General features: G+C 48.4%; 1 protein-coding gene across 2 annotated transcripts; it reads left to right on the top strand.

Annotated features, from left to right (window-relative positions):
* Positions 1-10: 10 nt before the first annotated feature.
* llgl2 (LLGL scribble cell polarity complex component 2) lies at positions 11-27,978 on the top strand. Of its 2 annotated transcripts, XM_056576749.1 has the most exons (26): positions 11-330; positions 7,676-7,802; positions 9,476-9,573; positions 10,607-10,688; positions 10,926-11,041; positions 11,466-11,624; positions 13,229-13,391; positions 13,706-13,838; positions 13,971-14,025; positions 14,401-14,555; positions 15,432-15,643; positions 16,111-16,178; positions 16,520-16,673; positions 16,976-17,080; positions 17,612-17,707; positions 18,732-18,928; positions 19,860-20,007; positions 20,518-20,665; positions 21,251-21,367; positions 21,673-21,839; positions 22,818-23,082; positions 24,290-24,440; positions 24,539-24,567; positions 24,960-25,007; positions 25,327-25,369; positions 26,104-27,978. In XM_056576749.1, the coding sequence occupies exons 2-26, from the start codon at positions 7,728-7,730 to the stop codon at positions 26,111-26,113; spliced, it is 2,994 nt and encodes a 997-aa protein (XP_056432724.1). In that variant the 5' UTR covers positions 11-330; positions 7,676-7,727; the 3' UTR covers positions 26,114-27,978. The 2 variants fall into 2 exon arrangements, with proteins under 2 accessions (XP_056432724.1, XP_056432725.1); XM_056576750.1 differs by lacking the exon at positions 24,960-25,007 and having other exon boundaries at positions 12-330.
* The last annotated feature ends 20 nt before the right edge of the window (positions 27,979-27,998 follow it).

The following is a 27,998-nucleotide window of genomic DNA, read 5'->3' as shown; positions in this document are numbered from 1 at the left end:
GTGGGGCTTAAGGGAGGAGTTAGCAAGACAGTCAAGTTTAGCCTAGCCCTGGACGCGCCGATCAGGAAACATCGAGGCTGCCGCAGTGAAACAAACAGAAAGATTAGGATCCGTACAGAAGTTTTAAACCGGCAAAGAAACTATATTTCATGTGAAATTATTGCGGCAAGATACAGTAAAGCGCGGTTATTCCCTGCTCAAGTCATTTCCACTCCGGTTGGATAAGCGGAGCTTTGCGAGCCTCACAAACATTGAGCATCAACCCTGGGGAATTTTAACCAGCGACTCTAAACGTTGGACATTGGCTGAGAGACGAGCGATTCGAGTCAGGTGAGTTTGAGAAGGAGGGCCCGTCGTTACACCTTCACGGTACGGAGGACCGCCGCCCACAGGTGTCTTCTCCTGGCGAGCCGGGTCCCCAGCAGTCCGTCCAGCCGTAGGGTCCGGAACCACCGCGTAGGACCACAACACGGTCCGACCCAGTGTGTTAACGTGCTCTCTAGTTGGACGGTACTATTAGCTAGACGTTAGCTAGCCCGGCTAGTGTGTCAATCAACTCACAACTCAACACAGGCAAACATTAATTAGCTTAGCTTTAGCTCTTCTACATGGCTACGTTAAGGCAGAACATGCATGACCCATTCATTGATACTTGAGGTGATTCAACCCTGCGTTCCAGGCTGGAAAGCGATACAGAAACGGTCAATAGGGTGTATAAGTTGAAAAAAATCACCCACAAGCTCCACTCCCTACCTAAGCGTGTGCATTTTTTTTTTATGTATGTCTCAATGTTTTGTCACGGGGAAAACAAATGATGTACTCGTTTAACTTTGATAAGGGACGCCACAGTTTGTCAAGGTGTGTCTCCACCTCGTTTGTAGTGCACGGCTTTTGAGCCAACTGCCCGTGAGTAATTGTGTGTTTGGGGTAGGGGCGTGAGTCTTGTGTTGCAGTCGATATGGTTATACCGGTTTGTCAACTTTGAGGGGGGATTTAGAGCCAAATGACAGCAATCGCACCTAGCCCCCCTACTTGATGTGTGATGAAGCGTTACAGATCCATGCCACAGAGCTCAGTTCGACATGTCCATGGATACCTGCTGCTGCTGCTACTCGTTGACAGCACAGCTAAACGAGCTGTCATGACCAGTGCAAATACCCCATGTCAAAAACCCAAACCTATTTTTTTTAGTTTAACGACTCAGAACGTGCGCAGTTCTCAGCCACCTAATGCATCTCTACATAACAAAAGCCTTTGGTCCTGTAAGCAGGTTACTGGTGGAGGACAGTGTTTCGTGTGAGTTCCCACCTGCACCAAGCCAAGGCTCGCCCAACAAAACCCCTTTGTTCTCAAAGAGTTTCTCCTGCATGGTATACCTGAAACTATTATGAAGGCAAAACAGGCGCTGCTCCCAGGTGTTGGGTAAGGTCGAAGACAACAACTTGGCTGCTCGCCTGACCAATATACCAATGATGACTGATGTATATTATTAGTTTCTGAAGTTATGGTAAAGTGGGACTCCACTTTGTAAACACTGGGTTAGTGCTGTTCACTGGATTTTCTTTTTGTTTTTCATTCCCAAGCCACATATATTACTGTTTTTAGTTTTTTTAGTTTTTGTATACACAAATCCCACCCACCTACCTACCTGGCCAGGTCGACGTGTCTGAGAGGCGTTGCTCTGTTTTCAAATAACAATGAACCGCCTGATGGCCAGCCTTTCATGAAGAAATCTGTGCAACGTGTTTTCTCTTTGGCATTATAACAATGTGGATGACATGATGAATCAGAAAGATACTTGGCTGTTAAGTGATGATGCTGTGCAGGAAGTAGATTTCCCACCTAGCTGAAGAAAATACAGGTCAACAACGACATACTATAATGGCTCTTGAATGAAAAGTTTTCATTCATCGTTTAGATGTTATTGGTCATGTTTATTTATTGCCAAAGACAAAGGCAGATTGTTGTCAGTGCTGTATTTTATGAGCAGTTATTGCAGGCTAGTCAGTAAAATAATGTCAATGACGCCTTTAGTAAATAACTGCCGTTCAGTTTTGGCTCATGACAAACACCCACCCAAATCCTCTCTCCCATATCTCTCTCTGTCCCTAGTTCTGATTACAGGAAAGAGGTGGGGGGGGGGGCGTTTTTAAAAGTGCAGTGGGGTCGTGGGGCATCCTGTTGGCCCCACCCTGCATCGACAAGATCTTGTTTCTGTTGTGTTCAGGGACAGTGCAGGAGGGTGCATCTCTATAGCTATTGCCCTCCCATAAGCAAAGACAAGGGGCCCTCCCTCACTGACCTTCTCTCTGTGGTTGCGTTCTTGTAGGAAGGAAAAATGATCTGGCATGTTGTTGTGTATAATGACTGTTGTCTGAAAGGCACAACATAACAGTTAAAGAACCACATGCCAGGGTGTCCAGTGTCAACGTCACACTCCAAGAATACAGAGATCCCCTCTCAAACTGTTTCCAAGAGTGCACTGATATGACCACTCGACCATCGTCTGATGTCCAGAGTGAGCAATGGGCACTGGGCTCGCTTGCCAAGAATAACCAGAGTGTACGGCAAGCTGTGGGAGTGGGGGGGGGGGGTCAGGGAATGTCCGTTTGTATTCCCATGCATCAAGGAATGTTACGGAATTGTTTATAAGACAGATGATCACCTTTCAGCATTGCATCGCTTCTTTCAAGCCTGATTGGGTTCGGAAGACACTCTCGGGAGTCAGGGATACACATCGTCGAAGTTAGCCCTTATGTCATAAGCATCGTGGGGAATAACAATATCACAAACCAGATATTCCTAATGTATGACGGATGTGCTAGAGTGTACACCAGGTTATGGCCCGGCCCTAGGCTGTAGTGTCTAATGAAGCTGTGTAACAGGTTCATGTGACTAGTGGGTTCTTTCTGTGTTTTTTATTTTTTTATTTGGCACCAGTACAGTTTTTGACATGAGTCGCAGGAAGGCTGGTTTCTGATGAACACCGACGCCAGCTTTTGTTATGGGCGGGGCAGTCTATTATTCAGGCTCTCTTCCTTGAGTTTGGCAAGTGCTGACATAGCTGCCTGTTGTGTAATGCCACAATTACAATATTTTGGATGCCAGGCATTTTCAAGCAACACATTCTGTCAGTCAGGGGGAGTATGCTAGCTATGCTGTTTTAGACACCGAAGAGCCCCCTCTCAGCCAAGCAGCGTGCGTTTCCTCCTCCTTGTGCAGGCATGTTCATCACGGCCGTTGCGTATTCAGTCTCTTCTTTTTCATTAAAGTCCTTTCTCCCCTCGGATGGATCAGTTGATATGCTGGGAATCGGATGACATCATCCTGGATTGGGGAAGAATGGAAATCACCACGTTGGGATTCGCCAGAGGCGTCGGAACCGTTTTCGAAGGTTAAATAATAAAGTTGGGAAAGAAACGCGGGTTGGAAGGCCAGGAAGGAATGTGTGTTTAAGTGTGATTTAGTGATTTTAGATTGAGCTCGCAGACGATAAGGGCTCTTGTATGAGGCCCGCTTCTCGTCACAGGTAAATATCTCTGCCTCAGATAAAGACGTTTGACATTGGTTCAATAAGCCTGTATGCAGGGTGGCTCACACAGGAAGCCTTTGTCACACTACCTCGCTTGCCACACTGGGGTCGTTGCTACTATTCGGTCATCGGATATTCCAGGAAAGGAAAAATCTATACTCACTGTAGGAGTGTGTGTTGGGCAAGGTCCACCTGAAGCTGGGACTGATGTGGGAGTCCGGACCTAGTGTTGTGTTGAGAAGGAGGCCGCAAACACACAACACAACACCTACTTAAACATACGGTAGTCTTGTTGGGGACATCGCTGGTGACATCATGCCGGCTGAGCAAATATGTGCTGCGAAAGAATACTGTGTGCCACGATGGCCTGCCCAGCATATCTTGTTTAATGTTAATCTTTAACAGGTCTTCCTTTTTCTTTTACCACAGCTTGTTATACGGGTTACATAAATATTAAATTGGATGGCAACGCAGCTGAAAGCTGGTTTTCTGAGGTTCTGCAATATTTTAATATATTTTAATTTTCTCAAAGCTGTAGTTTGAAATAAAGTGCAAACGCAAACTCGTTTCTCGAACATGACTCAAACGTAACGATGAGATGCCGATAGCTTTCCTGCGCCAATGTTTTGCTGTGAAACTGTGCTATTTCGGGGCCAACAGAAGTAAATTGTTGAAATAATGTCTGGCCAGCCGGTGAGCAGCACTGCTCCTTCGGTCTGTCAGACCAAGGTGACATTAGTCCACCACCCACAAGACCTCCACACATGTCATTACTCATGGATTCAGTATTCCTCTCTGAAGTACAATACCGTGTTGATGTGCATGACATTGAGTTGACCTTTTTGTTCGAAAACCACAGTATACACGTCAGGTGATGCATATATTGTTAACACTATTCGCATGTTCTTAATATGGACTACAAGTCTGCCTCGCTCATCCAAGCAACCCGCTGCATGGAACACCAATAATAGGTGGTGAGGCTGAAGTGGGTGGGTGGGTGGGTGGGTGCTGTCAGTTGGAACACAGCTGACGGTGTTAAATATTACCCTTGGTCACACTAATTGCGATCTACTCTGGGACTTGGAGCAGAGGCCATGGGTAACTAGCGGGTAGTCCCTTGCTAAGTACATTGAAAGACCTGTTGAGCTTCACACCGAATGTCTGTCAAGTGATACGAAAGCCCACAATTAAAGTCTTTGAAATGCAGGGGGGTAATTCACTGTGGGTCTCTGGTGAATTAATAAAAGTGTGGTTGTGTGTGTGTGTGACTTTCCATTGTTGGCAATAGCTTTGAGCTTCTTGACTTGCACCCAGTTTATTCAGGGCTCTAGAAGAAGCATTATGGTCTCAAGGGTAATAACTGACTCGTTAATGTACGTTGTATTTCCAAGCCTTCCAAAATGAACTGAGGCCGCACGGTTAGCTATTTACTGTGAACTTATTGACGCATTATTAACTTCTGCTAATTATCACGATCGTCCCCAAACTATTTCCTTCTTGTGAATTCTGTTCACATCCATTCACTGCTTGCGTCTTGACATCCGTCATTCCAGACACTTTGCTCATCATCAACAGTCTCACTGGTGACTAATTACGTATGTACATATAGTCAACGCCACGCGAGTTGATCACAGAGACACCGCAGCAGAGAGTTTACCACAATGACTCCATCAGTGCAGGCTGGGGGAACTTAAATCTTGCACTGAAACCTGCACTGTGCGATGAAGCAAGATCTCGGCTTCGAATGATGAGTGGTGCCATGTAACCCAGCTCAATGTTATGAGCTCTGTCTAGCATTCCCAACATGTTTTGGGGTTTGACAAACCCACAGTCGACGCAGAACCAGCGCTGTAATGCGGTCAAACAACCACAGCAGTTCAGACACAACGTTTTTGATATTTCTCTATTGTGAGTGAGGAAGTGTTTTTGGGAAGAGTGTGTGGACGAGGAACCAAAGGATGCAGGGTGAGCAAGAGGCTGAAGGAACCAAGTGATGCAGTACAGGGATAAAGCAGAACCATGTCTCCTGTTGGCCCCGACTGACCGGGCTGCCATTGTTGGGGGGGGGGGGGGGGGGGAACTTGAGTCATTGTGCTGGATCGGGTCACAGACTTGTGACTAATGGCCTACAGGTCTGGCTGTAGACCATGATTATTATTATTCTACCCCCTCCTCCGCTCCATACTCACCCCAGATATGGTTCTGGAGATCCCTGGTGTATTTAGATTGGAGCCAAACCCCAGACATACTTTTCCTTCTTGGTTGTTTGTTTTCTCAACGTGGACATTCTTTTGTGTCACTTGGAGAGGGTGGGAGGGCGGGAGGAGGAGAGGGTGGGAGGAGGAGAGGGTGGGAGGAGGGAGGGTGGGAGGGAGGAGGGGGGGGGGGAGGAGGGAGCTGGAGGAGTGCAGACTGATATGAAATGTTGAATATTTCTGTAGATTTTGTGATAAGGATTTGACTGGCGGGCTGGTTGTATATTCAAGTGAAGTCTAGTTTGTATTTTAACAGTTGGAATACTGTTGGACTTGAGCAAGGCGATGTCTACAGACCTATATGATTCAACCCTCTGGTTTACACTGCATTATGCAGGGTCGACAAGGCTCTATTTTACAACAGGTGAGGCTCTCTTTGGTTTGGGTCGTTTTACCTCTCCTCAGTCAGCTATCTGCAAGCAGGACAGGGGCTGCTCTCTCTAAAGGACGGCCAGTGTGTTGAGGGAGCCTTTCGGTATTCGGATAACAAATTCAGTACATAGGGGTTCTGATTTCAGGATCTATTCAAGTCCACTGTGCGCTGAGATGCAGTGTGGGAAGCAGAGTAAACTGTGTGTATAAGAGGATTTTTCTATATTAAAAAAGGATAAACCAACTGATTGCAGTAATTGAAACACCCAAAGGAATATCCAAAACAAAAGTGAAAATATATATTTTTTAATAACTTTAAAAAAAGAAAATTTAGTTGTGATTCAATTCATAAACGAAGAAGATAAGAATAGTGATTCTTCTGTGAATTTTCTTATAGTATATATTTTTTCAGCTCTGTTTTGTAGCTTAGCATGAACATGGGGGAGGGGGTCCCCCCCCCATAAGGGTAACAATATGGCTGCTTTTTTGGTGGAATTCCTCCAGGTTTATTGATCGACACAAGAATGCAAGGAACTCAGTTTCTCTTTTCTTTGAAGCCCTTTCTTCCCTTCTCCAACACACTGGAGTGGCTTCTATAGAATGTGTGTGTGTGTGTGTGTGTGTGTGTGTGTGTGTGTGTGTGTGTGTGTGTGTGTGTGTGTGTGTGTGTGTGTGTGTGTGTGTGTGTGTGTGTGTGTGTGTGTGTGTGTGTGTGTGTGTGTGTGTGAACAATGGCCTCCCCGCCACACCCTTGTTGGGCCCCTATCGACCTCTGACCCCAGTTGTCTTCGAAGAACCATGCACATCTCAGCCAGATTCTAGTTGAGTTGTCAAGCTCAACATCCCATCCAGCATCTTGACACGCACACAAACACCGGCTACACCGACGGCCACGTCGTAATCTACCTGAGACCTAAGGCTTTGTCGCGCCTTCCCACTTTGATGTGGAGATGACGTTCTTTTTTTTTTTTTCTTATAAACTCCTTCACGCTCTGTGGTCCTTTTGAACTCTGCGTTTCATTGGCCAGCTCCTTAAGTCTCCGCCCCCTCCCCTCCCCCTGACCCCTTCTTCCCGGGTTCATTATTACCTTTTAAGAGACGATATAAAGAGGAGATGAAACACGGAGCAGGATTCAAGACGCATTGGTAGAGGGCTCCTTTCGGGTTTGAATATATTTTTTCCGGGGGGTGTGTGTGTGTGTGTGTGGTGAGGATGTTGGTGCACACCGGCTGCTGCCTTGCGTCGCCCAAACAGTGCTACACACAGCGACGGCGAGGAGGTGTGACATCCCCTCCCTCCCACTCGCACGCTCACTCACCATGTGAAGCACTCCGAGTGCCTTCAAAAGCCATGTTATAAATGCAATTCATTATTTATCGTGTTCACCAGCGAGCCAAACCAATCCGAAACCCCCTTGTGGGAAAGGTTTGTTTTTCAGCCGCCATCATCATAAAAATAAACTATTTTTCTCCCTTTCTCCCCCTCCCCCCCCCCTCTCCCTGGGGCTGGTTGCAGGGTGTAGTGGTGCTCCCGCTCCCAGGCTCCGGGGCCTCTGGTGGCGGCGAGGATGAAGCGCTTCAGGCGACACGGGCAGGAGAGCCAGAGGGACCGGCTGAAGCAGGACCTCTACCAGTTCAACAAGGTGAGGAGAGGGGGGACCGGGGCCCTGTAGTGAAGTGAGGCCCCTGGGTTGAGTGAAGTGAGGCCCCTGGGTTGAGTGAAGTGAGGCCCCTGGCCCCCTGGGATGAGTTGACTGTAGTTAGGCCCTGGGTTTGAGTGAAGTGAGGCCCCTGGGATGAGTGTACTTAGGCCCCTGGGTTGACTGTAGCTAGGCCCTGGGTTTGAGTGTAGTGAGGCCCCTGGGTCGAGTTTGATGTTGAGGATTAGAAGATGTATCAGAACTTTCTTCACTACTTTTGCGTTCTTCGATAACATTACATTTACAAGGCATTTTCCAAGGCATTCTGTAACTTACCTCACGTTGTGTGGAAAGCAAGTTATTTCCAGGTAATGGCTAGTTTATAATTGTGGTAATGGATGAAATTGAGTTTTTCTGTTATGTATTTTAGTCAGTCCCGTTTTTATATTCATTCATTTGAGTTTATTCCGTTTTTTTGCCGTTCATGTTGGCTCTGATCGTCTGCACGCAACCATTCTCATATCCCTGACAACAGGAATTTACGTTGCCAATCAGCGAGATAAGAGGTCTCAGAATCGGATCACCCTGTAATCACATTAATGAGCCAGTGGCAGGTGGTGCTACTAACCACGGCCAACTGCTAGCCGTTGGCCGCTGTGTATCCGTCAGGACGTGGCACATTTTCAATTCTGGATGATTATTCATTCAGGAATTGGGTAGACCAGTTTCTTTTTCCTTCTGGCTCATATTTTGTGTTTCAGTATAACCAGCTGAAACAGCCGTAGTTAGTCGTGTACATATATGTACAGTAACTTCCTCCGTAGCGTAGAGTAGTTCTGCAGCAGCGAGTGTTGGTTTTTTACGCTTATCTAACCATCACTACCTCCTCCTCATTCTTCTCTTGCTCTGCTCCCATCTCCATTCCTATCTTTGCTGTTATCATCTCCTCCTTTCTACTCTGTTCTTTCTTTCTCTTTCTCCCCCCTCTCCTTCCACTCTCTCCCTTCCACACGTCTCTCTCCCTCTCCTCACCCCTCTTCTCCCTCCCTCTCCTCACGTCTCTCCCTCCCTCTCCTCACCCCACGTCTCTCTCCCTCTTCTCCCTCCCTCTCCTCACGTCTCTCCCTCCCTCTCCTCACCCCACATCTCTCCCTCCCCCTCCTCACCCCACGTCTCTCTACCCTTCCACGTGTCTCTCTCCCTCTCTCCCTCTCCTCACCCCACGTCTCTCTCCCCTTCCACATGTCTCTCTCCCCCTTCTTCCACGCGTCTCTCCCTCCTTCCCTGTCTCTCCCTCTCCCTCCTTCCCTGTCTCACCCTCTCTCTCCTTCCACATGTCTCTCTCTCCCCCTACCTCCACGTGTCTCTCTCTCCCCCTACCTCCACGTGTCTCTCTCTCCCCCTTCCTCCACATGTCTCTCTCTCTCTCCCCCTTCCTCCACATGTCTCTCTCTCTCCCCCTTCCTCCACATGTCTCTCTCTCTCTCCCCCTTCCTCCACGTGTCTCTCTCTCTCCCCCTTCCTCCACATGTCTCTCTCTCTCCCCCTTCCTCCACATGTCTCTCTCTCTCTCCCCCTTCCTCCACATGTCTCTCTCTCTCCCCCTTCCTCCACATGTCTCTCTCTCTCCCCCTTCCTCCACGTGTCTCTCCCTCCTCGGCGTCTCCCTCTCTCAGATAGTGGAGCATGGCTTCCCCCACCAGCCCAGCGCTCTGGGCTACAGCCCCTCGCTGCAGCTCCTGGCCATCGGGACTCGCTCCGGAGCCATCAAACTGTATCCTACCGTGGGTGTGTGTATGTGTGTGTGTGTGTGTGTGTGTGTGTGTGTGTGTGTGTGTGTGTGTGTGTGTGGGTGGGGGTGGGTGTGCATTTGCATTTCTCTCCTGTTCCTTCGTCGTGCTGCGTAGTCAAGTCTCAGTCTGTGTGTGTCATCTGTGTGGTTGGTGCAGTTAGAGCGAGGTGCAACTTTATTTGATTTCTTTTTTGAGACGATGCTCTAGTCGTGTTGGAACCTGCCGGTGCACTGGCTCTGACTCTTAACACCTTGTGTGCCGCTCAAGCAGCCACCTGGGAAAGGTATTCTGTTTTCCCACGATGTTGCATAACAGGCGCACAGACACTAACACACCCACACAAAGGTGTGTGTGTGTGTGTGGGGGCGTGACTGTGAATGGGCATGACGGTTTGTGTGTGTGTGTGTGTGTGTTTGTGTGTGTGTGTGTGTGTTTTCATAGCCTTTCACATAATTATGCTTTGTGAAAGTGCGGCATAGCCAGTAAGTGCCTTCTGCCCATTCACATGGACTCGGACACACACATACACGCACCCGAGCACACACAGACACAGAGTTGTGATAACCCCTGTGCCTTCCCTCCTGTGGGATAATCCACTCACACAACAAAGGAGATTGTCCCGACCTAAACGACACCAAAGGCTGTGGCACTGAGCAGCATTAGCAGCTGTCACTGGCAGCCCCAGGCTCAGTCCCCACAACAGGCCTCCTTGTCCTCTCCGAAGCCCACGATGACTTGGTGGTAAAACCAAACACTCAGGTTAACCAATTAGTGTGTGTGTGTGTGTGTATATATGTATGTATCTGTAAGACAAGCAATTAAACATGAACATTCTTCCAACTCCTGCCCGGCTTCTGTGAGAAGCACCAGCAGAGTTGTAATGAAAACATGTGCGAGGCGAGTATTGTGCATGCTGGGGTGTACTCTCGCCTGCAACGGTGTTACACTTCATATGACCCGTGGACCCCCCCCTACCACCACCTTACTCCCGCCACTTCCTTGACGGCGGTTCAGCTACGGAGCCCCAGGCGTGGAGTTCATGGGCCTGCACGACGAGAACGCCGTGGTCACACGGGTCCACTTCCTCCCCTTCCAGGTGAGCCACCGGCTAGCGTTTGGAACCAAAATGGCCGTCGGGTGATTAAGGCCACTCGGGGGATGGAAAAGAGTGTGAATTGATGGACAACTGATGTCTATACCGTTACATCCCGAGTCTTCTAATGGCAATGCTAGGGAATGTGCGGATCCACTGTGTGTGTGTGTGTACGTGGTGTGTCTGGTGTATGTTGTAGTTTACCCTAACCCGACCCCATGTGCGTGTCTCAACACACAGCTGGAGCTGGTGACCTTGCTGGATGACAACAGCCTTCACATGTGGACCCTGAGGGCGCACAAGGGCGTGTCTGAGCTGCTGGAGATCGGACGCTTCACGCTGACCGGACCTCCAGGGTACGATGTCGTTCACCACAACCTCTCCGATTGCTAGGCTGCAACATTGCAGAAAAGAAAGATGCTTCTGTTCATCTGGCCTGTCGGCTCGTGGGGGGCTGCTCCCATCGGGGGCTTTTTAATCCTGCCTGTGGGCTTTGGAGGCAGGCACGTCAGACTGTTCACTGTTGTGAACCTCGACCTGATTTAAATTGCATTTCTCAATGTTGTGGTTTGTAACTTTTATTGTCTGCAATTCGTCCCATGCTGTCAATCTGAAACCGTTGCGCTGCCGCCCATCTTGGCCAGGACACCATTGTAGAAGACGTTTTTAAACTAAGTGGGGCTCTTCCTCGGTTAAATATGGGTAAAAATAACTCAAAGAGAAAACCCCCAAAATTTGTTTTCTATTGATTTTCGTCTCTCTGCCCCCTTCCTGTTTCAGGGCTCCCCCCAGCGTCACCAGGGTAACGTCGGTGCTGGCCCACTCCTCAGGAGAGCTGCTGCTGCTGGGGACGGAGGGAGGGCACGTCTTCGTGGTGGAGGTCCCTGGCTTCCGGGAGCTGGAGGAGAGGAACATCAGCCTGGACCAGGTGGCCAACAGGTGGGTACAGAAGGAAAGTGTGTTGAGGGTTGTTTGTGTATGTGTACACACCGAATGATCTCAACTGATCTGACGGATGAACGTCTGTTTGCTCCCTATACTTTGTTGTGTAAACACCCAGGTGGAAACATGCAGCTCCACAAAAGTGAAAGCCCACCCCGGCGTTTTGAATTCATCATCTTTATTTGCTGAATTAGTGCAAAGCTATTTTTGTACTGCTGAATTCAGCTGAATCGGTGAAATCTTGCTTGCTCAGTGTATGCGTGGAGTGCCGCAAAAAAAACGTGGCAGGCTTCTACTTTCCAAACCTGGATTTTCCTCCATCCCTATTGAGCGAAGACAAAGAGAGCGACACACACACACACACACACACACCTTTTCCGCTGCTCCCATCCAGTCGCGGTGAACCCTCGCTGTAACTGTGACGCCTGGAAAGTTTGAGGAAGGACGGAAAGAAGCTAAATTGTGCTCCTGGCTGAAGTAAATTACATGTGCAGTATCTTTATAGTTAGACTCGGGCAGACCAGGGGGAATGTTTTGGCGACACGGCGTGCTTTCTGTTAATTTCCGTCTTTCCAGATTCCGTTATAGAAACCGTGGCACGCGCATGGCAACGAGGGTGCGTTATGGTGCAACGATAAAGTCAAGTGTACACCGAGGAGTGATAGTTTCTGCAAACACTCCTAGCAGAGGTCAGACGTTTCCCCGGTGCTCTTTGCTTCCCTGGTTCCAGATAGCGGGAACAAAAACACAGGGACTTAAAAAAATGAAGGTGCAATTCAACCTTGATACAGGTCCCCGGAAGGAGTCTATCTATCACTCACTCTATCACTCACTCTATCACTCACTCACTCTATCACTCACTCTATCACTCACTCTATCACTCACTCTATCACTCACTCTATCACTCACTCTATCACTCACTCACTCTATCACTCACTCACTCTATCACTCACTCACTCTATCACTCACTCTATCACTCACTCTATCACTCACTCTATCACTCACTCTATCACTCACTCACTCTATCACTCACTCTATCACTCACTCTATCACTCACTCTATCACTCACTCTATCACTCACTCTATCACTCACTCTATCACTCACTCTATCACTCACTCTATCACTCACTCTATCACTCACTCTATCACTCACTCTATCTATCACTCTATCTATCACTCACTCTATCAATCACTCTATATCAATCACTCTGTCACTCACTCTATCACTCAATCTGTCACTCTCTCACTTTGTAACTCTGTCACTCACTCTATCACTCACTTTATCTGTCACTCACTCTATCACTCGCTCCATCACTCACTCTCTATCACTCACTCTCTCTCACTCTCTCTCTGTCACTCTCACTCACTCACTCACTCACTCACTCACTCACTCACTCTGTCACTCACTCTCACTCCCTCTATCACTCACTCTCTATCTGTCCCTTTGCCACTCACTCTATCACTCACTCTCTATCTGTCGCTCTGTCACTCGATCTCTCACTCACTCTATCACTCAATCTCTCACTCACTCTATCACTCACTCTCTATCTGTCACTCTCTCACTCACTCTCTCACCTTGTCACTCTGTCACCCCCCCCCAGTGTACCAGAGGACTACATCGGTCGGAGGAACCTGGAGCACGTGGAGACCCTGCAGGAGAACCCGGTGGACCCCAACCAGGTGGTGATCGGCTACGGCCGCGGCCTCATGGTGGTCTGGGACCTGGAGAAGCACCAGGCCGTCCAGCACATCCCCGCCACGCAGGTACCCCTGCCGCCTGGATGGGCTGCTAGCTAGGACATGAACCGCAGCTGACCTTTGATGTGGCTGGTCTGATACGATGATGTACAGAGGAGAGGAGCGCCCTATCGAAGCGCCATCGAGGCCTTTTCTTAAACAACCAAGATGGCTGCCACCGACGTGCGACACGATTCGTTGCTCTGATTAGTTGTTGGTCCGTCCGATTGCGTCCTTAGGCATTTTGGTTGGCACCGGTTGGTGACGCCGTCTGGTCAGGCCAGCGTGTTATACTCATCATATTTTTAAGACTGTTCATCTTGACTTGTTCGGCGCCGTAGCAACTGGAGAGCACCTGGTGGACGGAGGACGGCGGCCATATTCTCAGTTCCCATAGCGACGGCAGCTACTGCCGTTGGACCGTCGGGGGACAGAGTTCCAAGGACGAGGAGGAGAAGTCAGACATTCCTTACGGTGAGGTCTCCAGAGAGCGTCCCTCTCCCTGCCTGACACGTGTTTTTCGATGGGTCGAGACGCAAAATCTAAACCAATTGTAAAAGTGAAACTCAAACTAAAATTCATTTTATTTCTGTTTTTCTCTTAAAGGCCACTTCCCATGCAAGGCCATTTCCAAAATCGTCCAGCTACCCACAGAAGAAGGGTGAGTTCCCTTTTCATCTTGAGCCACTTCCCTTCCCACTCCTTTCCTACCCAAACAACATCCTCAAACGACCAAAGCCATATAGACCGTGTAACTCCGCCTCGTCTTGGGCAAGGGTGATGTCAGCGTTAATCCCGCCATTGTTTCACCACCGAAGCTTGAACCGTTTTTAACAGGCGTGTTTGCCTGTTCTTTTGTTACATATTAATCCCTCTGCAAACAGAGCTGAACTTGAACGTGTGTGTGTGTGTGTGTGTGTGTGTGTGTGTGTGTGTGTGTGTGTGTGTGTGTGTGTGTGTGTGTGTGTGTGTGTGTGTGTGTGTGTGTGTGTGTGTGTGTGTGTGTGTGTGTGTGTGTGTGTGTGTGTGTGTCCAGGCCTCCCTTCCTGCTGTTCAGCGGCGGCATGCCCAGGGCCAGCTACGGGGACAGGCACTGCATCAGCGTCATCCACGGCAAGACCCACGTCGCGCTGGACTTCACCTCCCGCATCATCGACTACTTCGTCATCAGGGACGGCCCGCTGCACACAGGTGCGTACGCCAAAAAAGACTATTTTAAAGGGGTCAACGCATGATGAAAGGTATTATGCCACCATGTGTGAGTGTGATTAGCTGCTACAAGCCGCTTGAAAATCTTACCTTTCCAGTGACATCACATGTGGGAGTGTCCACCTAGATGTATGCTGGATAGATAAGCAAACAGTCTACAGACCAATGGTAAGGCTGGTGGGCTGATCTATCAATAATACATGTAGGTGGACGCTCCCACTTGTGATGTCGCCTAAACAGGAAAAGCCAGATTTTCAAGCGGTTTGTAATGGCAAATCACACTCGCACCTGGTGGCGTAATATCACCCCTTTAACTAATTAAACATGTGTTAAAAGTTTAGAAATGAAGAACGTCGTTGGCGTTTAGATTCCATTGATTGACTTTAGATTTGTCAAACAAAGCTGTGTTCCGAGAGGTCAGTCCACTGAGGTCAAAGTAGAATTCTTTGAAGGTCGTTGATCTCGCGGTCCACTTTGAGCGCACGGTCAAAGTGAACAATGCTCCCCTCCATATTAAACCATGGCCGACGCCAGCTCCGCCGATGCTGAAAACTCATGTGTTGATAGCTGAAGAGTTGCGCTTCTGGAAGGAGATATGAAAGGCGCACTGTCACACTCTGCTATGTTCTACCTGAACAGAGTACTGCTTTATACACGTGCTATTAAAAAGATGCGCGTCTGCATCGCAACATTTATAGCACAGTTATTTCACTTTCTATATACTTTAGATTCTGGGCCATTGCCATGAAGAACTTCAATATATTGTGTATACTTTGTATAAAGCACACGGCAATACATGTAAACGCCACCCGTAAGGTGTTACCCTGCTGAACCCCTGGCCGGCGGTGTGTTGTGCAGGCGACCCCGGAGCCCTGGTGGTGTTGGTGGAGGAGGAGCTGGTGGTGATAGACCTCCAGACGGAGGGCTGGCCGGTCATCCAGACGCCCTACCTGGTGCCCCTGCACAGCTCGGCCATCACCTGCTCCCACCACGTCTCCGCCATCCCCCTCAAGCTGTGGGAGCGCCTGCTGGCCGCGGGCCAGCTGCAGATCACACACTACTCCCCCAAGGTCAGGCCGCCCGCCTCCCCTTCTGGGGGGGCACGGCTGTCACGGCATCGTGCCCCCCCCCCTCCTTTTCTTATTCATTCATTTTCTCTGGAAATCCTTTTGAAAAATTGAAACATTACTGTACTAAAAGTACAGTATTTATTTCAGTGTATTTGTGTTCCACACACACACACTCTCTCGCTCTCGCTCTCTCACTCACACACACACACACACACACACACACACACACACACACACACACACACACACACACACACACACACACACACACACACACACACACACACACACACACACACACACACACACACACACACACAGTCCTTTTTAAGCTCATCAGCGTGGTATGCCGGTACCTTAAACACAGACATTCCATTCGCTCTCCCGTCGTCCAGATGGTAATACTGCAGGATTATACTTAAAACTTTCATTTCCCTCACCCCTCTCACCTCTCCTCCTCCCTCCAGCCGTGGCCCATCACAGGGGGCCAAAACCTGGGTCAGGACCCCCCCCAGAGGGATCTGCTCCTCACAGGGTGGGTTTAGCTGTTCTGCTGCTGTAGACACTTCTGTGCACAGATGTCATGACTGGTTATGGATGTTTCTGCTTTTTGATGGCATCGTCTGGTGATGACCTTTCTATTTCTGTAACTTCTTCAACTATGTGTATTTATACTTTTCAATTCTGTGAACCTCTCTTAGTGCTGAAATGTATGAGAGTCACACTTTATTTCCGTCTTTGGTCTCAAACTAATAGTAAAAATATAATTTATATTTAAATATGAATAAATGTATGATAAACTATCATGCAAGTCACTTGCGTGACAGTGTTGTGTTCAAAAATGAATGCTCTGACGGGACGCGTTCCTCTCTGAAGACACGAGGACGGGACGGTGCGGTTCTGGGACGCGTCGGGGGTGTGCCTGTACCCCATGTACAAGCTGAGCACCGCGGGGGTCTTCCACACCGACGCAGACCCCAACGACAACATGAACCAGAGCTCTGAAGGAGAGTGGCCTCCCTTCAGAAAGGTGCGTGCTTTTGACCAATGGCGACGCGGCGTTCACGGAAAAATACATCGGAACCATAAACAACAGATGACAGCTATTGTAATGCATTGCCCTGTTGGGGTTGGCCCAAATACCTCGGATCAGCTTCTAGAATTCTGGATCTGGTTACTTAAACGTACTACTTAAAATAAAGATGCGTAGGCAGGAGTATTTGAAAAAGAATCATGTCAAATTTTTAAATATAACAAAACGAACACAAGCTGAAACCCCTATTCCCCCCTGCTTCCTCATCGTCCTGCGCTCCTGTGTCTCTCCCCCGCCAGGTGGGCTGCTTCGACCCCTACAGCGACGACCCTCGGCTGGGCGTCCAGAAGATCCACCTGTGTAAATACAGCGGTTACCTGACCGTCGCCGGCACTGCAGGACAGGTACCGCTGGTCCTCCTCCTCCACTGGTCCCCCGACACAGTAGAGCTCAAAGCCCAGTACCGCTTCATACGGTGGGGTGTGACGGAGTCAAGGTCGGGCAACAACCCACGAGAAAAGTCTGACCCTTGGCGGCATGTCTTCTGATTCGGTCCGATGGAAAAGTTGGACCATTGACATCATCAGTCAGATGCTGATGTCACGATCCAACTTTTCCATATCGAAGTCCTGCGGAAACTGATGTTGACGTAAGAGCACAGCCAAGCGTGGCGGTTCCCCTCTTAGCGAGATAAGCGCAATAATCCTGACCGGGAAAAGGCCCTGCTGTTATTTGATGCCCTTCCCTAGGCAAACATCCACCGTTGATCCACTGTACATGTACCTATGAGGCATGTTTGCTTTGTGTATTTGTTGCTGAGCTTTCCATGGTGCGTTGCTACGGTCTCTGTGGGTGACCTTTTGGGGTGTGCTGGTCGGCGTTCTGACGTCATGCGTCTCTGCCCCCCCCCCCCCCCCCCCCCCCCATCCATCCAGATCCTGGTGCTGGAGCTCAACGACGAGGCAGCTGAGCAGACGGTGGAGGCCAAGATCGTTGACCTACTGCAGGGGCAGGAGGGCTTCCGCTGGAAGGTAAGGGAGCCTATGCACCAGGCCGCGATCTCTAAAAGATTTTATGTTTTATGTTAGTTTGAGAAAGACAGGGAGGAATGGGAGAGAGAGGGGAGGACATGCAGCAAATGACCACGGGCAGGAATCGAACCCGGGTCGCTGCAATCAGGGTTAGGGTTTATGGTGGGTGCTCGCTCTGGCCGGTGAGCAACCGTGGTGACCCACCAGACAGCAATTTTGGTTCCCACCTAGTCCTCAGTGCTAGCGGGGTGGGGGAACTGAACACCGGTGAATCCCTCGTGTTATGAAGGCTTGATACGGGCGATCAACGCAGTAATTCTGTGTTGGGAACTGGGCACTGAAAAAAAGATGAATGCAAAGTTTGAGTCCCTAATGTTGTGACATGTCTGACAGCACAAATTGTATATCCAGAGCTTGTACACTAAAGACGGAAAAACAGAAAGGATTTTAACGTGTGTGAAATTGGTAAATTTGTGTTTTGCTTGTACGAGCACAATTTGGCCACAGTTGGACTGACTGCGCACATTCATGCAGCATTCTGGTAAGCCTCAAACTGGGAAAGTGGTGTGGGAGGGGGGGGCAGCTGTCCCATTTCATAGTCATAGATCCTGACAGTCAAACCACTTTGTCAGATCCAATCTAGACGCACGCAAGTTAAAGCTGCTGTAGGTACGCTTGTAAAGAGAGTGAGCCGAATGGCACTCAATTTTGAAAATATAACCCCCCCCTCCCCCTAAAGAATTCCCCTCCCTGCTCATCCAATCAGGGAAGAGATACCCTGATTGGTCAGAAATGAGCCAGGGAAAACTGTCTCATACGGAGGCAGGCGCTGCCAACTCCAATCAGATCTTCCCACAGAGCATTTCACTCAATCATAGCAGACGGACGGCTATGTAAACCAAAACAGAAAAAAATAAATAAAAGTAACTCCCTAAGCTAACCTAGCTTACCTAGCTTACCCACATCCCCACCATTTCTGCAAAGCCGACCCTCACCCTCCCCCTCCCTCTCCCCCCCCGCTCAGGGCCACACGCGGCTGGACGTGCGGGAGGAGCCGGTGCTGTTCCCTCCCGGGTTCCAGCCCTTCGCCCTGGTGCAGTGCCAGCCGCCCGCCGTGGTCACCGCCCTCACGCTGCACTCGGAGTGGAAGATGGTGGCGTTCGGCACCAGCCACGGCTTCGGCCTCTACGACTACCAGCAGAAGAACTCTGTGCTGGTCAAGTGAGGAGTGTTTCTGTTTCTGCTGACGTAGGCTGTAAGGTTTCTGTGTAGGGCCGTCTCGTGCTTTGTCCGCACTCCTGATCATCCCTGGTAGGAGAGATCTCCCACTCTGCGTTTGATCTCAAGATTTCTTCCTTGCTAATTAAGGGAGTTTTCTCTTGCCCTCTGGGGGGCTAGGGTGAGGGGGATGTCATACATACATGACCTGTTAAGCCCTTTGAAACTGTACCTGTGATTAAGGGCTTTACAAAAAAAATGAATAGAATTGAGAGTCCATGTGGTGCATTTAGCAGATATTGGGAACCTTTCTGACGATGAGAAGCACAAAGAGGAACACGCTCGATTGAGCGAGACTGTGATTTTGTTCACAACGCACGAATGAAGCAGTACCTTCTTATATTAGGCTACAGTTAAGCGTGAACCGCCAATGTCAGGTAATACAAGCCTAAAATGTAAGGCACAGTCTGTAATGGTGAATATAAGGGCACACAGATTACTGATATTTAAAAAAAATTATTTCTTAACTCAAACATACATACTTACACTACCATAAAAAATACAAAAACAAAAAAATGTGTTTTCAAAATAACAATATTTTACAAAATAATATTTTTTCCAAAATAAAATCATTTCTGCAGTGCAGATTTGTTAGGTTTCTCAATAGTACAAAAAAAAAAAATGAATAAAAAAGAAAAGAAAAATATAAAAGAAAAAGTAAATTGCAGTTATACAATCGCACAGGCTGATATCCCGATTGCGATCAGCACTAGTGATTGTGTTGCTCTATAGCAAAAATGTATGTTTGCTTTTTAAGCTAATAATAATAAAAAGTGGTTGTGCCTCTCATCTTGTGTCCATTTGAGTCCCCTCTCGCCCTGCTAACCCAGACTGTGTCCCCCTGCTCCTCCTTCCCCTGGGGCGCGGCGTGCAGGTGCACCCTGAACCCCAGCGACCAGCTGGCCATGGAGGGCCCTCTGTCGCGGGTGAAGAGCATCAAGAAGTCCCTGCGCCAGTCCTTCCGGAGGATCCGCCGCAGCCGCGTGTCCCTCAGGAAACACCACGTCACCAACGCCGCCAAGGTGCCGCACCACCTTCACGGCTCTTTGCTTTTGACAGAACGCAAACGCGGGATTCTCACGTTTTTAGTTGTTTTTTTTACCCGACCGTAAAGCGATGAGAAGCGCAAACACCAAACATTCGTCAAATGTTTGTATGTGTACGTTTTAGGTTATCTAATGTGTTTGTGGTGCTGCCTCTTAAAGGTGACGTATTATACCACCAGGTGTGAGTGTTATTAGTCGTTACGAGCCGTTTTGGAATCCGCCTATTCTGACATCACAAGTGGGCGTGTCCACCTAGATGTTTGCTGGATAGATCAGTGTACCGTACCATCCGACCCAGTGGACTGGAGCAAACGTTGCTTATTTATCCGTCAAACATCTATGTGGATAAGCCCACTTGTGATGTCAGAAGAGGCCGTTCTTCATAATGGCTAATCAACCTCAAACCTGGTGGAACAACATGTCCCCTTTTTAATTGAAGCGTTGTATTTGTACGGTATTCCTCACGTTCCTGTGTGCTCCTTCTAGCTCCAGGAGGCCAACGCCCGCCTGGAGGCAGAGCTGGCGGAGATGGAGCTGGCCCCGGTCCAGAGGAAGATCGAGGCCCGCTCCTCTGAGGACTCCTTCACCGGCCTCGTGCGGACGCTCTACTTCGCCGACACCTTCCTGTCAGACAGTGAGTCCCGGTACCAGATGTTCCCCTCGTTCCCTGTTCCCTCTATAGCGAACACTTTATAGTAGGGCTGTGCTATTAATCAAAGTTTGATAGTGTTTTCGATTTTTTTTGGTAATACGATCTTCAAACTAATATACATTTTTATATATTTTCTTGAAATATTTTGTATTTATTTTAAGGGTAATTTTCTCAGTTCTCAGTAACAAAGTGTTTTTTTTTGGAGAGAAATGCTGAAAAATGCCTCATAAATAATTGTTGATGTGTATATATTTTTTTTTGTAAATCGAGCAGCCCAACTTTATAGTTAACTACTTGTGGAACAGGTAAGGCAGGGTTGTCAGAGACTAATTATGTGCCGACATTGGATTAATCACAATGATATTTTGATCCGCTATGCATCATGGGATATAGTGCGGAAATATGTGTGCAGTTCACTTTTTAAGAAGTGTCCATCACTTCCCTTTTTAACTGGCTCACTAATAAGCCTATTATAAAGAGGGACTGCAATAAGCTCGTTCTACCAGAGGTGCTTTAATCATTGAGATTTCTTTTGTTGACTAGTTTACGTTCTCTCGCCTGGTTAAGGTTCTCACAACAGTGCCTCGTTATGGGCGGGGACTAACGGCGGCTCAGTGTTCGCGTATATGATCCGCATGCCGTCGGTGGAACACCGCGCTGACGAACCCATCACCGCACACCCCGGTAAGATCCCAAGATCACATCCCGTCTGTCCACTTCTAGATTTAAAACCTCCAGGGTTTACCGAAGTGTGGTATGGGTACAGCTCGGGTCATGTAAAACTGCAATTTCTATGATTTATTGAGATTTTAAACGTGACAAGACTATAAAAACCAGTAGTAAAGACATTGAAAGTCGTCACAAAATTGTCTGTTTTGATTATTCAATCCAACAATGGTCGACTGTCATAACTACACCCAAAGTCCTCTTTGTCGTGTTGTTATTCCACTTTGCCCCACCCTTACCCTCCCCTCCCTGGCCCTCCCCAGCCAAGGAGATCCAGCTGATGCACCGGGCCCCCGTGGTGGCCATCGTGGTGCTGGACGGCCACGGCTCCCCCCTCCCCGAGCCCCTGGAGGTGGCCCACGACCTGGCCCGCTCCCCCGACATGCAGGCCTCCCACCAGCTGCTGGTGGTCTCCGAGGAGCAGTTCAAGGTAGACCCACGGACAGACCTCCCTTAGGCCCCGTCCACACAAAGCCGATTTCATGGCGAAACCGCAAAGGTCTTGTACGGTTCGGCCTTCCGTCCACACGAAGCCGGCAAATCCGCCGACCGAAACCGCAAACTTCTGAAACCACCCTCGGAGGTGGTTTCAAATCTACCCGGTTTCGTTTTGGATTCGTGTGGACGCCTGAAACCGACTGAAACCGGAAACCATGACGTCATCGCCCCACCCCTCGACCCTCTTGCCAATGACTGTTAAGCCCGCGGAGTCTCAGAACTCACAACAAGAAAAATTTCTGTAGCAGAAGCAGCCCCTTATGGGCCTGGAATGTGTACTACAGCGTTTCTACAGATCTACCTGGTTTCGCTTGACTCCGTCTTTGCGTAGATACTCCGAAACCGGATAGATCGAAACCGTAACGGTTTCGCCTGTTTCAGCTTCGTGTGGACGGGGCCTCAGTCACTTTTTTTACTCACTCATTACCATAGCGGAATCATAATCACGGTTTATTTTTGTCAATATTGAAATCACGATTTTTCATGATTACTTTTTAGTTTGAAAACATGATGCATTTATTCAGCATTTCTCTCCAAAATAACACTTTGTATCTGAGGACTTTGAAATTCCTCCTTAAAAAAATAAACAAAATGTTCAATTAGAAAATGTTCAAATTGAAAATAATGTACAAATATGTATCCAGCTGTTCTGAAAATATTTAATTAATAAAATGAATATACTTTATATAATGGTCGAGGGGAATCAAAAATTCCCCTCGATCATAGTTTGGAGATCATTTGACCCAAAAATCGAAATCTCCATCAAAATTTGATTAATTGCACAGACTCTCACTGTCTAACACAAACTCAAAACACAAACAGAATAATTCTAACTGTCCCCGTCGTGTGTGTCTGTCTGTCTGTCTGTCTGTCTGTCTGTCTGTCTGTCTCTCTCTCTCTCTCTCTGCAGATCTTCACGCTGCCCAAGGTGAGCGCCAAGATGAAGCTGAAGCTGACGGCGCTGGACGGCTCGCGGGTGCGGCGGGTGGGCGTGGCCTGGTTCGGCAGCAGCCGCACGGCCGACGCGGGCGAGAGCGGCCTGGTGGTGCTGACCAACCAGGGTGACCTCAACGTGGTGTCGCTGCCCTCCGTCAAGATGCAGGTGCAGCACCCCTGCATCCGGCGCGAGGACGTCAGCGGCATCGCGTCCTGCGTGTTCACCAAGCACGGCCAGGGTGAGACTCAGGACTTACACACGCCCATCCTGTACTGCTGTCGTGTTGAAGGACGTGTTCACCCCAAACCACAACCCCCACAACACAACCACAACCGCGTTCACTCGGTCGAAGGCTGGTCTGTTAGGGGTTCACATGTTTCACATGTTTGTGAACATTTGTTATTATTTAACAAATTGTGTTTGGGGTAGTGCTGTGTTCAGTAAGTCTGCTGCCTGCGGCTGAAACTCTTTCCCATAGTGGTCATTTTCTATCGGCTTCGCACACCGCCTCAAACAAGTGTGACGTGGGTTTTTCAGACTGTTTGTCGACGCCCTGCACCTGTTACTATGAATCCCAACGGGTCCCTTTTGTTTAATAGCATTACTCCTCTCTTTATGGCCTCTGATTGGGTTGGGTTTCCCTCTCCGGCGAGGAAGTTCTCCTGCTGAAACAGGGGGTTTACTCACCCCTTCGTATTTCTAGGAGAAAAGCTCACGTGTTTTCCGACGCCTAGGATGGATCACACTGATGTGTTAAAGGTGACATATTATGCCACCAGGTGTGAGTGTGATTAGCATTAAAAGCCGTTTTCAAAATCGCCCTCATCTAGGGGGATACGCCCACTTGTGATGTCAGAAGAGACAGATTTTCAAAACGGCTTCTAACGGCTAATCACACTCATGCCTGGTGGTATAATATTTCACCTTTAACCCCAAATCACTTCCCCAAACCGTCTTTGTTCAGTTGACGGCTGGTCTGTTTGGGGTTTTATTTTTTCACTTAATTGTGTTTGGGGTAATTCTCTGTACAATTCAGTGAGTCTGCTACCGGCGGCTAAAACTCTTTTCCATAATGGTACGTTTTCTATCGTCCTACCTCAACGGGAGTGTGAAGTGGGTTTTGCCTTGCAGCCGTTACCATAAAAAACCAAACCGGCCCCTTTTTTCGAATGGCATTCTGCCTGTTTTTATGGCCTCTGATTGTGTTGGGTTTCCATCTCCTGGGAGGGAGTTTTCCTGCTGAAACAGGAGTTTACTCACCCTTTCGTATTTCTAGGAGAAAAGCTCAGGGGTGTCATAAAGGGGCGTCATAAACATTTGGCCTGTTAAGCCCTTTGAGACTGTAATGGTGATTAAGGGCTATAAAAATACAATTTAATTGAAATTTAACTTCTGGGCCCGAGCCGTGCAGAACTCACCCTGGAGCCCTGTGTCCCTCTCCTTAGGCTTCTACCTGATCTCGCCCTCTGAGTTCGAGCGCTTCTCGCTGTCGGCCCGCAACGTGGTGGAGCCCCGCTCGCTGGTGGAGGTCCCCGCCAACGCCACCGCGGCCAGCAAGCGCCGAGCGGCGCCCGACGGAGCCTCCGCCGACAATGGGTACACACTAAGACTTAGGCACAAAGAGAGATGGAGACACACACTCTATTTCGCCTGTTTGGCCTCCAGTTCTCATCCTCCTCATCCTGTCATTGCAGGAACGCCAGGAGGGACGACGCGGACACAGGTAACAAACGTGGTTCAACCGCCAAGCGCCACCCAATCACCGATCCACATTTAACTTACTAAATGTGACGCTTTCATGCATTAAACGCACATGCCACCCGACCGCTGCTCCCTCCATGCTTGTGTTCATGTCCCGCCGAATAATAAGCATTGTCAAATGTCATGATTTAAATCAAGCGCTATGTGCACACACACACACACACACACACACACACACACACACACACACACACACACACACACACACACACACACACACACACACACACACACACACACACACACACACACACACACACACACACTCTCTCCCCTAACGATCTACCTGCCTGCGCGTGTCTTGTCCGTGGCCCTGTGTGTGTACTGATGTGCTTGCTGCCTGTGTGATTCCAGAGAGCACTGCTAGGAGCGTTATGGAACACGCTCTGCTGAATGATGAGCGTGAGTACCGCACCGTGAGAAGGAATGTACTTGATGATGTTGATGAACCTCACCACAGCGTTGTGTCATGCCCGCACCCTGCTGCTGTCTGTCACATGACTGCATTGTCGTACGCTCCCATCTTTATGTGCTCATGACGTCCCCCGTGGTAGCGAACCTGATATGTATAGATATAGCTATAGATATCTATATGTATGAATGAACATGAGAGTGTGTTTAACCACCCGCCTGCATGACCCGCCCACTCCCGTTTGAACGCCTGCCCCTTTGAGCACTGGCCCAGCGAGCCAGTCCCAATGATGCTCTCATGTCTCCTCAGAGGTCCTCCAGGAGATCCAGAAGTCACTAGAAGGAGAGCCCACGTAAGTTTGAGGATCCATTCATTCCTGTCTCTCTTCCCTGCCATAAAGGCACAAAAAGTGTGTGTGTGTGTGTGTGTGTGTGTGTGTGTGTGTGTGTGTGTGTGTGTGTGTGTGTGTGTGTGTGTGTGTGTGTGTGTGTGTGTGTGTGTGTGTGTGTGTGTGTTAGGGCTGGGTAAAAATATCGATTCATCAATGCACTGCAATTTATTTTTCTCGATTCAATTTCGATTCAGATTTTTTTTTAAATAAATTATTTCCAAAAAAAGAAGCATTCTCAGTCATTGTAATCTAGACGCGAGTATGCCTAAATGTACATGCCCTTTTACATTTGTCCATGTTATGATTATTACTTTTATGCTCTGGAAAAATACTAGACAATCGTGTTTTCCCTTTTGCTAGTTAAAGCACAATGAAATGGTTAATTCATTTTGAAATGGTTAATTCTAAATTATATTTAGGTATTTTTGTCATCTCCACGTATTATTGAAACGATATCGAAGCAATTGGATCAATATTGAATCGAATCAAGACCTAAAGAATCGAATTGAATTGAATTGTGAGGTACCTGGCAATACCCAGCCCTAGTGTGTGTGTGTGTGTGTGTGTGTGTGTGGGTGTGTGTGTGTGTGTGTGTGTGTGTGTGTGTGTGATAAAGGTATTAATCTCACTGGTCAATGTGTGTGTTCAACTCTCCTAAGCCAAATGTCCTGTTTGTCCCTCCTCTCCCCCCGTAGACTGAGCTAGCGCCCGGAGCCCCCGCCTCCTGACGTTCCTCCAGACCAACGATACTACTACTACAACTAGTCCTAGTGCGGCTAGCCCTGCCGCTAGTCCTAGTTCTACTACCACTACTGACCCAGCGACCCGCGACCCGCAGCCCCTCCCCAGGGACCCCCCAGACGGCCGTGGTCCGTCTTCCCTCCAGGACTACGGACTCCTCTGGGCAGCCCTGTCGGCCAATCAGGACGGAGCAGGGGAGGGACCACCGCCTGTGCCTAGAGACCAGACACTGCAACCCACCCTTCCCTATAAACACACACACACACACACACACACATGTGCGCGCGCGCTCATGCTGAACTTTGTACCGCCACCCCCATAAACGAGGACTGTAAAGTGGACGCTTTAACCCGCCGACCGACCCCTCCACCCATAGAGTCCCTTAAAGCACAGGCCTTATGATTGGCTGTTCAAACAGAAGCAGGCTGCTCCAACTGCCACAACACCATCACCACCACCACCACCACCTCCTCCTCCACCATAATGCCCCCGTCAGCCTGACGCCACCACCAGCCTTTGTCGGTTTCCTCTTCTACTGTGGAACTGGTTTGCCAATCAACCAATCAATCATCAATCACTCGCCACGTGCTGCACAGTCCTGCTGGACCCCCATTCCCACTCCCCACCCTCCACCCTTCCAATCGCGACCCCCCACACCCCCCACCCACGCATCCACATGGATGCAGCGAAGCAAGGCCACGATGACAATGATAATTTTTGTGCCTATTTTGGATAGTAGTTTTTGATATTGTGATGACAGACTAAATCTTCCAGATCGACGTGTAATTCTAGGGAAAGGAAAAGGATGTCCCAAAGTAAAAAAAAAGAGAAATCAAAAGGATGTGGCACATAAACGGACACAGAAGATTATTTTATTGTTCTCATGTTTTTGGGGTTTTTTGTTTTGTTTATTAAGTTACCACAATGACAGAATCAATCTGGCATCTTACAAGCTTTTTCATTGGATCGCTTGCAGCCCGCCTACTTTTTCCCGTCCAATCGTATCACCCATTCCATCGAGCTGTAACCTGCCGCAGGTACTCATCCAATCAGGTTGGCCGGATCGTGCGGCCATTCTTGTTTTTGTTTTGTAGGGAAAACAAACTTTTTATGGGGCTTTTAATATTTGTATGTAAATCGTTTTTATGCCCGTAATGAATAATGTAATTTAGGAATGTAATTTTAAGATATTGTAGTGAAATGTTTTAATATATATGTATATGGATCTGTATCTGTGTGTGGAACAGTGGGTCTATTTTAACAAGGGCTTGGCTGCTATTTAGTCTAAACTCACAAGGAAATATTTTGGTACTCTCTCTAAACAAAGGATGCTGGGAATTTTAGCATTACGTGGCCTAGAATATATTTTTGTAGTGAATGATTAAGTCCAAAATCCCTAATTTTTGTTTTTTTGTTTTTTAAATGACTTTGATTTGTAACTTCACACTACAGTTTTATGCTGGATAATTATTACATGTTTTTTCACAAGAATTGTTTGCTTGTCGTCATTTCAATACGTGCGTTGCATAACGTCATTTAAAACTGGGGGATTTTCCCATTGGGTTTAGCTAAGTCGTGAACCATGGATCATAATGGGAAAATACGGTTTGATATCAATAATATTTCCATGTAAATGACATAAACGTACGGTCACTTCGACGAAACCAACTGATACAACAGTTTCCCTGATTTTATGTCTCGCCGCACCAGGAATATGAGACCTCCAAACCATGTCATTTGAATTGGCCGTGCTGTTAAAACTGTGAAACTATGCTGCTGGCCCGGCCTGCGTTCTTCTGCTGGGCTTGGAGGAGCTCTGCTACTTCCAGACCGTCTTTATGCCCTGAAG

This window comes from Gadus chalcogrammus, chromosome 18 (assembly GCF_026213295.1).
Source record: "Gadus chalcogrammus isolate NIFS_2021 chromosome 18, NIFS_Gcha_1.0, whole genome shotgun sequence".
NCBI classification, from domain to species: Eukaryota; Metazoa; Chordata; class Actinopteri; order Gadiformes; family Gadidae; genus Gadus; species Gadus chalcogrammus.
This window is presented reverse-complemented; position numbering and strand designations above follow the sequence as displayed.

Coding starts and splice junctions, on each gene's coding strand:
- llgl2 (XM_056576749.1), top strand. CDS start 7,728: ATGAAGCGCTTCAGGCGACACGGGCAGGAGAGCCAGAGGGACCGGCTG. Junction 14,556..15,431: donor GGACGGCCCGCTGCACACAG/GTGCGTACGCCA, acceptor TGTGTTGTGCAG/GCGACCCCGGAGCCCTGGTG. Junction 21,368..21,672: donor ACCCATCACCGCACACCCCG/GTAAGATCCCAA, acceptor GGCCCTCCCCAG/CCAAGGAGATCCAGCTGATG.